A 14161-nucleotide genomic window follows, 5' to 3' on the forward strand; every position below is an offset into this window, starting at 1 on the left:
TTTCCAAACTTGAGTCGACAGGATATTGAACGATAGTCAATTAGTACGATCGGGGATATTTGTTTTATCCTCCAACATTGTTGAGTTTCACTTATAGGTTTTCGCTAGGACTTCAGAAATCCTTCTGGGAGTTAGCCACCGGTTAGCACAACCATTGTTTAAATGCGGGGTCGTGATGATTGTTCAAATTGAAAATAGATAATATTGTACGTTGATTTTTACTAGTTTTTTTCAGCTAAAAGTAGTCTATGTTATATACTCATCACTTAGAAATATCAGTGAAAAGTTCAGTAACTACCCACCCTTAAAGGAATAAAAAAAGGAAATATTCTCCACATTCAACATTTATTGGCTATATTGTATTTAAGTTACTTTCTATTAATTAAAGAGGAAAAAAAGCAACAAGAAACAGCCATGTGCGGTTAATTAATCTAAATATGGGGATATTAATGTGAATTTCAATCATTACATGTTTATTCCAAATAAAAATAGAATAAGCCAATTCATTTGTCTAAATGAAAAGTTCTTGAAAAACTACTAAGAAAAACTTCGAGTGATGTTTCTATGTAAAGGAATTATAATGGACTCTTTTTATCGGAAAACAAAGAGAGGGAGTATCTGAATTCTATTTCTCATTGTGATGTTTCGTTTCTTTGTAATATTCACAAATATCAAATTAAAATGTTGCATATTTTAATAAATCGTCAATAATTTGTCGTGATTTATGCTCTTTGCTATCAGTAGTATATATATATATCTACAGAGGTATATGTATGTTAATATTGCTTATGTACAAAAGAATAAGGAAGTAGATAAGTGTTAAATTAATCAACAAGCGATAGTGATACATCATTATTATCACTAAGATTTTGTAAAAATATCACAGCGGTACTAATTATATGAGTAGTGTACAACAACAAACAACATAGATTAAGATAAATATATTACTTAACATTTGCGATATTTTCCATCTTCACTTGTCTTTTTGGCTATTTGTTCAGCAAGCCTAAATTTGTGCGCGAGTGAAACGTTTTTGACGACAATCAGAACTAACAAATAATATTCAGAGATCATATTATGTATTCCATTTGTCTTTGTTGTTCTATGTAAAGTACTAATCAACGTAGTTCTACTGAACGTGATTCCATGGAAGTTATTGGTGCAAAATTAGCCGTTGGTACATTCATTGATTTTGTTCTGTATAAATCATTACGTGGAAGTCGATAATCAGATATAGTATGAGCACGATGTAATGTTAAATTTGGCACAGTAGTTGATTTACTTCTTGGTGGGGAAGTCTGATTTGATGATCATAATAATAAATGGATAAATAACATAAAAATCATCATTTAAGTCAATGTTTTCATTATTGAATCAAATAAGTTTATCTAACATAAAATTACAATTATTCCAAACACTTACACTTATTTGGATGTAAAATAATGTTAATTTCCGTTACAAAATGATACTAAGTGAAGGTAGATTGGAAACTAAAGAACACATGTTTCATCTTAGTTTGGAATCCATCTCCCTTGTATATCCACACTCCTCTCAGGAAACGATCTCTACGGACCTCCTAATTTCATGAAGTACAAAGTGATCAAGTTATCTATAATGACACTTGCTACAACATATTGACATTCAATCAGTCCAGAAACAGTGAGACGTTATAACAGTATAGGAATATATTATATCTTACATCAATCACTTAATGGAAATCAATGTCAGCAAGTCTAGATCATTAGTAGTTTTAACGGGAAACAAAGTTTGTTCAAAAAATTGAGTCGATTATTAGATCTATCTATATGGAATAATAACAAATGTTATCAGGTTCATTTTATCACAAAATCACTAGTTCATCTTAACCTGTGTAATTGGAAATTTTTTTAAAGTAACTATGTTGACACTGCTATTAGCTAATCAACACTAAATATTATGCCAAATTATCTTGGATTTTCTTTTATCAAATATTAGACATGAAAAAGCTTGATAAGTGATTGTTAGCTGGCGCATCCAGGTTGGTTACTCTACGTAGTGTACTGTGATAAATTAATTACACCTTATCTATCTCCTTAGATTGTAATGCTCAATCATAAACAATTGAGTTCAATGAATATAGTTCAGAATGGTGATGAAATAGACACTTCTCAATATTAGACGATTGGAGGTAGCCCACAATAAACTCTGAACATAATTTTCGCGTATAAGACATCAATATGCACCCGCAATCTTGCGGGAACAGATGCTCCAAGTGAAATTCAAACCCAATTCTTTCAGCTTCACAATCTGAGGTTACCACTGAACCATTGTGGTGATGACTGACTGAATTTCCATTTACGGATATAAGACTGAGCACAATGATATATCATTTTACAACAACACAGTATTATGAATAAATAATAAAAAATAATCTAGTTTTCTTTTACCAACAGTTATTTCTCCTTGTATTGAATCATAACGTATAAATAACATTTCACTGTCGAAATCAATGGCTGTTTGGCTTGAATATTTTAGTGAAATATGAAACTACACCTAGAGTAAAAAACATCTCATACGAAAAGATTCAAACTTCTTAAATACATTTGGCAATTACGAGTATTAATCAAATACAATCACTGAAATGTTAGTCGACGGTTCATGTAAATTACGAATATTCCAAATACTTAGAATTCTCAAGCTTATATATAAACATCATATTATTTAAGGAGTTATCGGTAGACTGAAAGATTGATAGTATAGAAATAACAAAACTCAGCTAAATATGTATATAGTAAACTAGTTGTCGTGATTTTTTCTTTCCAACTTACTGTCCCATATTTTAATCGAACAAGTAGTTTATGTTCACCACTACTGCTCTTATTACTATTAGTATTTTGAACATTTAAAGACAACTCGTTAGCTGATAATAATTCTGAAATAGAATTTTTCATTGGTACATTTAATGGATTCGTTTTTGTTTCTACGATAGAATAATACGATCCAGATCGACTGTGAGTATCTGAAATTGATTGCGATAGTGTGGAACAATTTGATTTTTGACATTCAAGTGGTAGACCATCTATAATTTGTGATATCGACTCATGGGATGTTTGTTGTTTGTATGTGTCTGTTTGTCCAGATTGTATACTCTTATTGCTTTGTGTGAGTTTTAATGGAAGAGTCATTTTTATTGGATTTATTTGTAAGTTTTTGTCATTTAAACTTTGAAATCGTTTAGCTCTGCGTTCACCTGTTTGAAATACAAAAACAAAGAAATATGATGTGCATTTTCTAGTTTTAAACGAATCGTTTCATAAACATTGAACGCCCAGTATACACATAAGATGTCAGATATAAATTCAATCCGCAAAACCATTAGTGATGGTGAGAGTGAAGGCAGTAGACATATAGTAAAACAGTGGTTTAGTGGTTGGGTCGTTCAGCTGTTAATCAGTCGGTTACCTTTTAAAATCTCATTCCATCTAATTTAGTTTAAGCAGTTGAGTAGTATCACTATCCTCCATCCTGGTGTATGATTTCGAACCAAGAAAATGAATATTCACATGGTAAATCAATTACATTGATGACTGGATTTAAATGTTGCTGAATTATCATCCGGTAAACTGACTCCAGGTTATTTGAGGTAATAATGGATATTATCAAAGATAAATTGGGTCAAAACAATTGTAAACAAAATAATTGTTCAATCATGTTCAGATACTGATTCCATTCAGAGTGGAATGCATTCGAATAGCGATATGTGATTTATATATATATATATATAATCTCAAGTCTAGTGTTTCATTTCTTCCTTTTTTTCTAACTAAATTATACGATGGATTTAAACGACGTGCAAACTTGACATGACTGTCATTTTACACCAACAATTCAAAGATAAACACATTACTGCAGTGTAAATTTCTGTTAAATCATTCGAAATTCCACGTAACTCTTACAAACGTTTTATAAAAGATAAATATAATGAATGATAAATATTTTAGAGCAATTTCTCATACAATGAAAAACTTGGGTAAATTAAACGAGTGTTACATACACAGGTTTTGAGATAACTTCAGCTGTTTCATCCTAATCTAAGCTCTTAAACATTGAGTAATTGTGTAAAGTTGTAGTTATGACTGTCAGATCTGATAGTGAATACATGGTCTCATTTACTTGTGATTTTAATTCATGGTTGTCTGCCTACTTTATTTAATGTTTCTGAAGAGTTTACTCACTTTTACTATTAACTTTATTCAATCGACTTGATAAATCAAGACTTTTCAAAAGTCATCCTTGAGTTAATCACTTATGAGTGAGCCATTATTAATTATTCAAGTGAAGATCAAAAGTCCCTATTTTCTTACTGCTGTGGAGCTGAGTACGCATTATTAGAAGAACAACAACCCAGAATGACATAGATATTCGGCATTCATTGATTTCTAGTGCTTCTACATTTAATGATGTTCATTAACTTTAAATTACATGAAACCGCCGCAGATGTATGTAAATCAGCCAAAATATAAGGAAAAATACAAACAAAGCATTATATATATAAAATAATAATTTAACACATACATAGAGATAGTTGTTTACTGTCTGTTGTTGTATATTTTGTCATCAATAAGTTAGGATTGGATTCAGATGAAATAGATTTTAAAGAATAGGAGTTCGATGATAATGGTGATTGAACTTTCAGTGATAATTTCCTAGGTGGTAATGGTGGCGGAACGTTAGCATCAGGAGGACGTGGTACAATTATTCCATTACTATTACCAGTTAGTTGATGACGACTACGTTGACCAGATGGATTGGTAGTTATAGGTATTTTCAATGGTCGGCATAAAGATGTCCCATTTTTTGGTTTATCCAAGTTCATGTTACTATTATGCGAATAACCATTCATTGATTTGTTTGAACATATGTCTAGATGTTGAAGAGATGTAGTTGAACGTCTAAGCTAAACAGAAAGAAAGTATTATGTTAGAAGAAAAAGATAATACATTTATTATTTGGACGATAATCATCATTACTATGAAAAGTATTTAAAGATGATTTAAAAAATGAGGGTAAATATTATTTTAATCATACAGGTATTCAATATAAAATTCGTATTAGTTTTAGAGAGCATTGATTAATTATTAGTAAGATGGTTGGTTGTGTAGAGATATTGAAATAACAATTAATTTTCACTATTAATTCACATCAGTTGGAAGACTAGAAACTAATGACTGGCAGAGATGTTTCGTTCAAGTTGGTGACTAGTTAACAGTGTACACTTATGAAACCCTATAATAATGTACTCACAATTGACTAGTTTCAGAATGGATTTCGTGAAATTTTTAATTGAAACTTTTTATGTTATAGAGTTAATAAAATAAAATTTGATGAATTGAGGAGAGGTATTGAAAGAGAATGTACATGTGTTAATATAGTTAGCTAATGTAAGCAAATAATGCATGTTAAACTAATCAATCATTATGCAATATATTGATTTATTTATTCATGGAAATCAACAAAACATACTTTCGGGCAGGGAATTATAATTTTTGTTTTAGATAGAATGTGAGTAAAGTTTCCATTTAAATCACATAAAAAGATACAAAGGATGAAAATATTTAGATGAAATTCTTCTCTCAGAAGTACTCGTATCTAGTAAAGTTTATAATGATAAGTTAGTCATTACTTTGTACTAAAACTTTATAGTTAAAGATAATGTATACCAATTAAACAATAAAAGTTAATTTATGCCTAAGTAAATACGCACGCGATCGATAAGAAGGGATAAATGCGGTCAGAGTAAAATCAGTATAAAAATTTTATTGAGATAAGTCACAGTAAAGTGAAATAAAAAACGATATAAATGAACGTTTTACAGTTAATCATTATATAACTGTTTATGTAAAGTTGAATGCACTAGATAAATCCATATATTTGTGTTATTCATTTACTGAAGTGTTACAAAATAAGCAAACATAACTACTTTATGGTATATGAATCAAAAAAGCTGAAAAGAAACAATCAACGGCTATGAAAATAATGACAGCCTTTAAAAATAGATGAGACAATTTGATTTTTGTAAAGAAATATTTTAAAGTAAGAGTATAACTCTAATAATTACGTAACATGTAATAAATTCAAATATAGAAAATCTAATTTCACATATAGGTATCAATGTCAAGTTTAGATTTGATAGTTTAAAATAAGTTCAGCATTGGGTAGAAAATAAATAAAAAATATATTCTTGTGATACTGTATTTCTGACATCCAGTGACTTAATGTCAGTCACTTCTTCAGAGTGAATGAATAACCAGAATAAAACTAACGTAATTTTAAAAAATACAAAAGGAATCTGTGTTAGTTTTATTTCAGTTATTTATTTACTTTGAAGAAGTAACTGACATGAAGTCACAAAACATCTAAAATACAATTTACTACTAATTGGGATATCATAAAAATATATTTATTAAAATCTCACATAAAATTCATTGCCAATTGATCAAACAAAAATTTCGTAAATTTTTTTTCTTGAGGAAAACCACTTTCAAACTCCAAGTATACACCAATTAATTATCTAAACAACGTATATTTCCATCTATGTACTTGCACCTTTAACAATTAGTTTTGATATTTAGTATGGAATAGACTTTGTGAAATATTTTTGAACTACTAATGAGTAGGCATACATATTTTATCTAATATTTTTCCATTACCCAATGAGCCTCAACACCCAATGTTCATAACAATATGGTAAATAGTAGAAGAAAAACGCTAAGTAGTAAAGAGAATTACACACTGAAAAAGCTAGATTTTTCAGATCAAAAATATAGTGACGCATAAACAGTTGGCATACAACAAGTGTATATATATTAAACACCGAGAACAATTCAATTTCTGAAGAAGTGGCTTACAGCGAGTCACGAAACGTCAGAAAATCTAATTTTTCTACCCATCGGGATATTACAAATATATTATTTTCATTTATATATGGACAGCTTTGTTTTCACAACTAAATTTATCTTGATTGTAAATGATATAAATTTTTGTATTTTTTTATTATTAATATGTCTCTTTCGTGGTTATTATTGTTGATCCTTTCAAAAATAATTCAACTATGACAGTCTTTACTGCCGATTAGTTTACCATTAGTTACAAAATATTTGAATTGAAAATAGCGATGAATTTGTTAGACTATTCTTCCCCTTATTTTTCGTACTTCATTCTTTTCTTGAGGAATTTCAATAAAGTAAGAATAATAATCATTGCAGTATGTCATTTAAATTCCTATTCATTCTGTGAAATGTCTTCAGACATCTATTTACAATCTACTATAATAACAGTAATTACATGATAAATTGTGAGTGTTTGGGTGGATGCTTACGATTTAATATCATGTTTCGCGGGAAGTATGGACCAAGGTTCGAGACAACATGTGGAAAAGAGTAGATATATCAAAGGCGATAAATGTGTGAAAACCTTAAGAAAACTTCATATAGCTAATTATTTATGCCATAAGAATATTGAACAAGAGAAAACCGTAAAATGTTATTAGCAATAGAAAATAGATGTCCACGTATAAAAACGATTGATTAATATTGAGTAGACAATGGGTAAGGGAGAAAGACTTCCAATAAAAAAACTGTTATTTCATATCATCGATTGATAATGATTTTTCATTTTTCGATCGAGGAAAATTGAAGAACACACGCGAAATAAAATGACTTCATATTATTCTGCTGAAATTTTCCCTTAGTTTATTGAAAAAAATATAGAAATGTTCAATCTATGGATTCAGTAAAAAGATGAAAAGGGATAAAAACTATTGTTAAGTGAATATAACTAAGTAGGTATTCAAAAGATGTTTTATTCAATAAACTTCTATACAGTACTAGACTTTGAAGGCTGTTTTTGGTTGGATTGTCAATTATACGCTTTAGTCAAAGTTTATAGATCAGGAAGTTTAGTATACTACCACAGTCGATCAAAACACTCACTAGTAATTTACTAGAATGTAGGCCTTTTCCAACTCTGATTCTCAGTAATGCTTTTAAATCACTTGTACATTTTAAGTGATATAGCTAGAAGTCAATTTGATCTTTAAACACTTTTTTCTCTTCTTCATTCGTAATTGTTGTCAACATATTTTTTGATGGTGAAGATTTTCATTGAACTTGCTGTGCACTTTCTATGTAATTTCAAAGCAAAATTTTGTCTTAGTCGATCTGTATAAAAATGGAGGAATGAAAAAAAGTGACAAGTAAAAATGATTTACTAACCAAATCCAAAGATGGGGGATGTGGACGTGGAGGTAATGGTGGAGGAGAAGATGCAGTAAAGCCATCAGTGGACGGGCATGTTTTGCGTCTAGCGTGCGTTAGTGAACATGTTTCATCGTATACTGATGAGATAACACCAGCATCTTTTTCGCTTTTGATTCGATGTAACCTTGTGAATGACTTTATGGAATCATTTTTAAATGATAACACTGATTGTCTTGTTTCATTAACAAGAGTTTGTGATTTCATTTGATGTATACTTTTCAACTGTACATGATCATTATTATGAATAAGACGAGGTGGAGGAGGTCGTGGTGGCGGTTCACGTTTTAATGATTTATTGGATTCCATATCAGATGAATTAAATCGATTCGCTGAACTATTGGATGATTTAAATGAAGAATCTGATGAACTACAATAAAAATTTGAGAGAGAACTAGGTAACAGAATCGCACAAAACTAATGGACTGTTATTAGAAAGTTGTATATTTGATTTCTTATCATGTTGGTAAATGGGAAAAATCAATGGAAAACTTTTATCGACCTGGATTAAGTGTACCATAATACGTACCTTTCAAATAAATAAAGGAGGCAAAATACATGCGTGAAGCAACTTGAATCCTTTGAAACACTTTAAAATCGTTATTCCAAATAAACAATCGCACAAGAAAATTTCCAACTCTGATAAAGGTTCAAGATCTTCAAGTAGTGTAGTCGCTCTCTGAGGTCCGACCTTCAGTGATGTTGCAAAATGCCTTAAGATTTTGAAGCCACACTTTAAACAATTAGGAGAGAATCTAAATAAATCAAGCGAATCCCATAACTAAAACAATGAAATCTGTTATATGGTGGTAGTTTTGCGAAGTTTATTAGTTTACCATACCTTAGTATAGGTTTTATAACTTGAATACTATGAAAATGTCGCTACGAAATATCATTTACCAGTGTAAATGAATTCCTTTCTAGGTCTTTTTTCATGAAAAATGTCTTAATAAAAAATCTTTAGGTGCCTACATGTTCTTCATCAACAATAGCTGAGTGGTAACGCCTCTGACTGTGAAATTGGTTGACACAAAATCGAGTCTACCAGAGGGCATGAGTTCCCTTAACGATACATGTACGCCTTGCTGACGAATGCTAAGCAGCAGAAAACTTAGGTCCAGTGTTTCCTGCCAATTACTTCCAACCACCACCTTACATCTCGACATATTGCACACGATTTCAAAACACTCAGACTAGTGCCCCCATTGTAAGTTGATCAATAGAGGTCAGTCAGAACTAAGAAGGAATTTATATACATTTTAGTAGTCAATACTCAGTGATCCATCAATTTTAAGTAAAATATCTTGCTTATCTGTCCTATGCTCCTTCACGAGGTGCAACAGGCGTAAGTGAGTAAGTATCTTGCGCTTACCATTATCTGGAGGGAGATCATGATAATGAATCAGCTATTAATTAGGTGATAAGCACACAGAACTAGTCATAAATATAGAATGGCTAGGAGTGACCGTTTCGTTGGAATTTCCTGTTCAAGGACGAGGAAAGGCAGAAGTACAGAATTTTTCTCCTTTTCATACCTTTAAACAGTTATAATACCTTTCTAATAATGAAATTCATTTTAAATAGTGTTTTTAAAACTAACGAGCTTATCGTGGCCAATGGAAAGCTTCCTGAAATACGAAAAACATTTATTAGCTAGTCAAGCAAATGGAATGAAGTTATGTTATTTTATGAGGAAAGACTCGGACTAGTTTTTACATGTGACACAGTGGATATACATATGTTTTGTAAATAAGTTTGACCACAGCATCAAGATAAAAATAACTGGCTACGAAAGTCATTTGCAGCACAGCTAACTAAAGAGCTGAGCTTGTCACTGATCAGCTTCAACGAAGAATAGAAAATCTCATGTTCCGAGATGATGTACTTTCTGTGGATCAATTAAGACGCAGAAATACAGTGAAAATAAAGACAGAAAATCACCTCAACTTACAAATCGCTGAATAAGTCATAAAAAAGAGCAGTTACATAAGTTAGATATTAACAAAATAAATATAGGGCCAAACTGATCACCATGTTGAATACTACTGCGTCTATGAAGAGATGAAGGAAAGAACCATCACCTCACTAACACTTGGCAATATATATGATATGACTTACCGACTGTCACCAGTTTGTATTTCCAACTGATTATTTTGGTAATCTGTAAAAAATTGTTTCTTACTAAGAAGAGTTCCTGATGCAAAACTAGGCGTAGAATTAGCAAAACAAGAATTTGGACGATTTCGATAGGGCGAATGATCTATATCCTGCATACGTGCCATTATAGGTGCATGCTTCGGATTTATATCCATTGAACCGAACTTATTACTTTTATACGAAACCAGTGATTGTTCAGCCTTTTTTATTTAAGCAAAATAAAAGATACAAAAGAGGCTTTAGGTAATTAAAAAGACTTTACAACATGCAAGTGTTAACCGAGAATGGAGCGAAAAGACAGATAATCCAATTGTATACCGCAAAGCTTGTATAATCAATCACTACTCTAAAATTACTTCCTCTCGAATTATAATTAGCTACAGGTTTGTGATATCTCGTAGAGGTAGATTTCCTGAAACAGATCCATGATTCTATATCAGTTCAAATATTTGAAAATAATTTCCATTCTGATAGAAACTCATCAACTATCTATATCTTCTCTTCTAGAAGATAAAAAAATATATAGAAAAATGTAGGGAAACCTAGATGCCACTCAAACCAACAAAAATTTAATTCATTAATTCGACATTGAGAGGATTTTAGGTGAGCAACTTCAAGGAATCACGCACTAGGACGAAACAGCTGTCCATTACTCCACTGTTTTTAATTGTATTCCAACTGAGATCAATCTGGCAAGGATGAAACTTGAAAATTTAAATATTTCTCATAGAATCTAGTCACAAAACATTCAATAGTCCTGAGCACTAACATCCGTTAACATTACTCAAAAAGTATATATGCTTTAAGTACATGTATTTCCAATATTCTATTAGTAATAGCTAATTTGTGACAAATGAAATGATTAAAAATCTTCATTAATAATAAAAAAGTATAACTTAATTACCAAAAACAGTTTTGTATCATCAACTTTTGGTTACACGTTTTTCCGTGGGTAAACTAATGATATTACCCGTTTACCCAAACCGACATAGCGCAAAGTTCGAACTTATGATCAATTTATTGAATGTATAAATCGTTTGACTACTAAGCCACGGCTTGATCTCATCAACACATGACCAGTGAAGTGGTAACGGATAACCATTCACATGATAATAAGACAGTTTTGCGTGATATGTTGTGAATCGACTAAACTTAGAAAATCTATGACATTATAGTATTTCATTAATCAATAAGATAATAGTACAGTTATCCTTTACATAATTTTCAATAGCAGTTAGTTATCAAAAGATTTTCAGCAATACAAAGTTCTTAGCTGTAATTCTTAAATGATACCATTAATTAATTAATTTTTGACTCACATTATTCGAATTACGCAAAATATTCTGTTTACTGTTGCTGAGAAACAACTATCTTCTATTACTACCTTTCGGGGTCAAAGTTAGTTTGTGATAGGAGTTAAAGTATTGTTTGACAAATATTGACAGTACTGAAAGTAGAGTATATAAAATATTAGAACTTTCTTGTTGATCAAATGTTGTTATTATTTTATCTAGAGAGCCAAGTAGATATTCAACTTTTAAGCGTAACTTGTTATTAGATAGATAGAGCTATCAAACTGTAGTTTAAGTTTAAGTTGTACAGAATGGCAGGCTGAAATTTAACTGTTTTAAAAACTAATTAAACCATCGAGTCATTGTTCAACACTATCAAAATGACAGAAACATATTACACTCTAAAAATGACAACGTAGAAACTAAAGTGATTAAGATATCAAAAATAATCATGCCTTTCGTGATAAAATATTCCAGGTAAAAGAACTTTCAGATTTAACACGTTTCGTTGACTCTGGCAATCCTTTTTGACAAATACGACCAGGATTTTTCAATTTTTTAGCTCGTAACCACTCTGGACTGCCAAAATTATATTTTTTATGTCCAAGTTTTAAATCATATTTAGTAGAATTTGATGCAATATTTGATAAGGAACTTGTAAATATTGGACCAAATGATACGGTGGCTTTGTAGTGATATGTGTTTTTAGCTTGACCACGTAATTGAGAGGCACGATTTTCAAATAAATCAATTTTTTGATCAGGTGGTCGTCTGGAACGTTGATCTAAAAACTAATTATAGATTGAAAATAAAAAATAGGACAGCGAGGTTCCGTAAAACTCTGTTATTACAGTTAAGATCGATAAGCACATGATTTGATCAATTTAAAGATTACAAGATTGACGTTAGTTGAAGAATAATTGTTAAATCAAATAAGTAGGCAGCATACAGCTAATTAAGCCTAGTTTGTAATTTCTTGACGATTTACATCATTAACATCCTTCGTAATGAAAGCGTATGATGCCTTAAAGAACACTTTTAAGAGTTGAATTTGAAATAGGAATTGAAAATATTTTCTAACCAGACCAATTGCAACATATCATAATGGTGATGCAATAGCATCTTCCAACTGTCCAAAACCAATTAAGTCGTGGGAGTAAAATTTAGAATAGATTGTAGTGAAAATGCGTTTAAATCTCTTACATTGTTGAAAGTTAGCAAAAACGCTAACCAGTTTACCACAACAAGTGTCATTTGGATATATATCCCATTTGACACTTTAGTAATTTATCAACTTTATATTCGTTTCAACAGCTAACTTTTTGTCCTCATTGTCAGTGAAAGCATAAATGATATCTTGAATGAAAGTGAAGGTATCACACACATACACAAACATAGTCAAAACTATGAAGTACGATTAGAAAATGACAAAAAATCTCAATATCAATTAATGGACCTTCCAAAATACATAACATTAAAAGTTTAATGTTTTTTTTAAAAAAATACTCCACAATGAGAAAAGGTAATAAGATTGGATACAATACTTTGTTAAAACAATTTTAATCATTCAATAATGACTGATTACTAACAACCTTGAAGTGAAACATTTGATATAATACTTAGCAACGTGATCTTTAATTCTCAGTTTAGAAAAAACATATTGATAAGTAACATATGATAAGTAATTTTATTTATAATGATTATTTTCCTAACCACTTTTCATAATTATTATCAATAACAAAATCGCGTTCATTTTTTGCTAACAAACCATATCAGTATTCTATTTACATCAATTCACAATAAATGTGATTTGTTTAGTTAGATAGTGAATGACAGTAGAATTATAATGAATGTTTTACTCAATTTGAGACTTGTCCGCTGGATGTAGCTGAATCTTAGTGTTAATATTTACACTGAACCTGAGAAACCAGTACTTTTAGCGCAAACAATACAAACTTTTTACAAATGAGAGTAAATACATTTTTTGAAAGTGTCATAATTAGTTGATAGAATAACACCAAGTGTAACAATAGTAATAGCATTCAATTAGTATTGTTTGTTTGAATCTTCCCATTAATACTTAGGACTGCAACTGGTCAGTCTCATCTTGGCATATGTGCATACTGCCTCGATATTGCCATAATTCACAAGCACTGTGAGCAAAGATGGATAGTGGCTAGCAGTGGAATCCAGGACGCGCGCCACTTAGTCCTATTTGGGACTCGTCAGATGGATGTACCTGCATCTCAGAGTTGATGTTCACTCAGTACGCACATATGCTAATTAGAGACTGACCAGTTGCAGTCCTAAACATCAGTAGGAAGATTCAAACAAACAATACTAAGTGAATTTAAACTTCACCACATTGCACAAGGATGTGGCTATCAGGACTCAGTAGCTGAGTGGATAACGCGATGG

General features: G+C 30.8%; 1 protein-coding gene across 1 annotated transcript in view; it reads right to left on the reverse strand.

The window, feature by feature from the left end:
- Positions 1–1118: 1118 nt before the first annotated feature.
- The window catches only part of Smp_148330 (hypothetical protein), a gene marked incomplete at both ends in the record, with an annotated part of 22769 nt that continues 9726 nt past the window's right edge, over positions 1119–14161 (reverse strand). Inside the window, 6 exons of the mRNA XM_018795762.1 lie at positions 1119–1298; positions 2808–3229; positions 4555–4936; positions 8253–8664; positions 10413–10651; positions 12244–12534. Of these exons, the coding sequence (XP_018650042.1) occupies positions 1119–1298; positions 2808–3229; positions 4555–4936; positions 8253–8664; positions 10413–10651; positions 12244–12534 (1926 nt within the window). The remainder of the gene's footprint in view (positions 1299–2807; positions 3230–4554; positions 4937–8252; positions 8665–10412; positions 10652–12243; positions 12535–14161) is intronic.

The sequence above is a fragment of the Schistosoma mansoni genome, chromosome 2, assembly GCF_000237925.1.
Source record: "Schistosoma mansoni strain Puerto Rico chromosome 2, complete genome".
Lineage (NCBI taxonomy): Eukaryota > Metazoa > Platyhelminthes > Trematoda > Strigeidida > Schistosomatidae > Schistosoma > Schistosoma mansoni.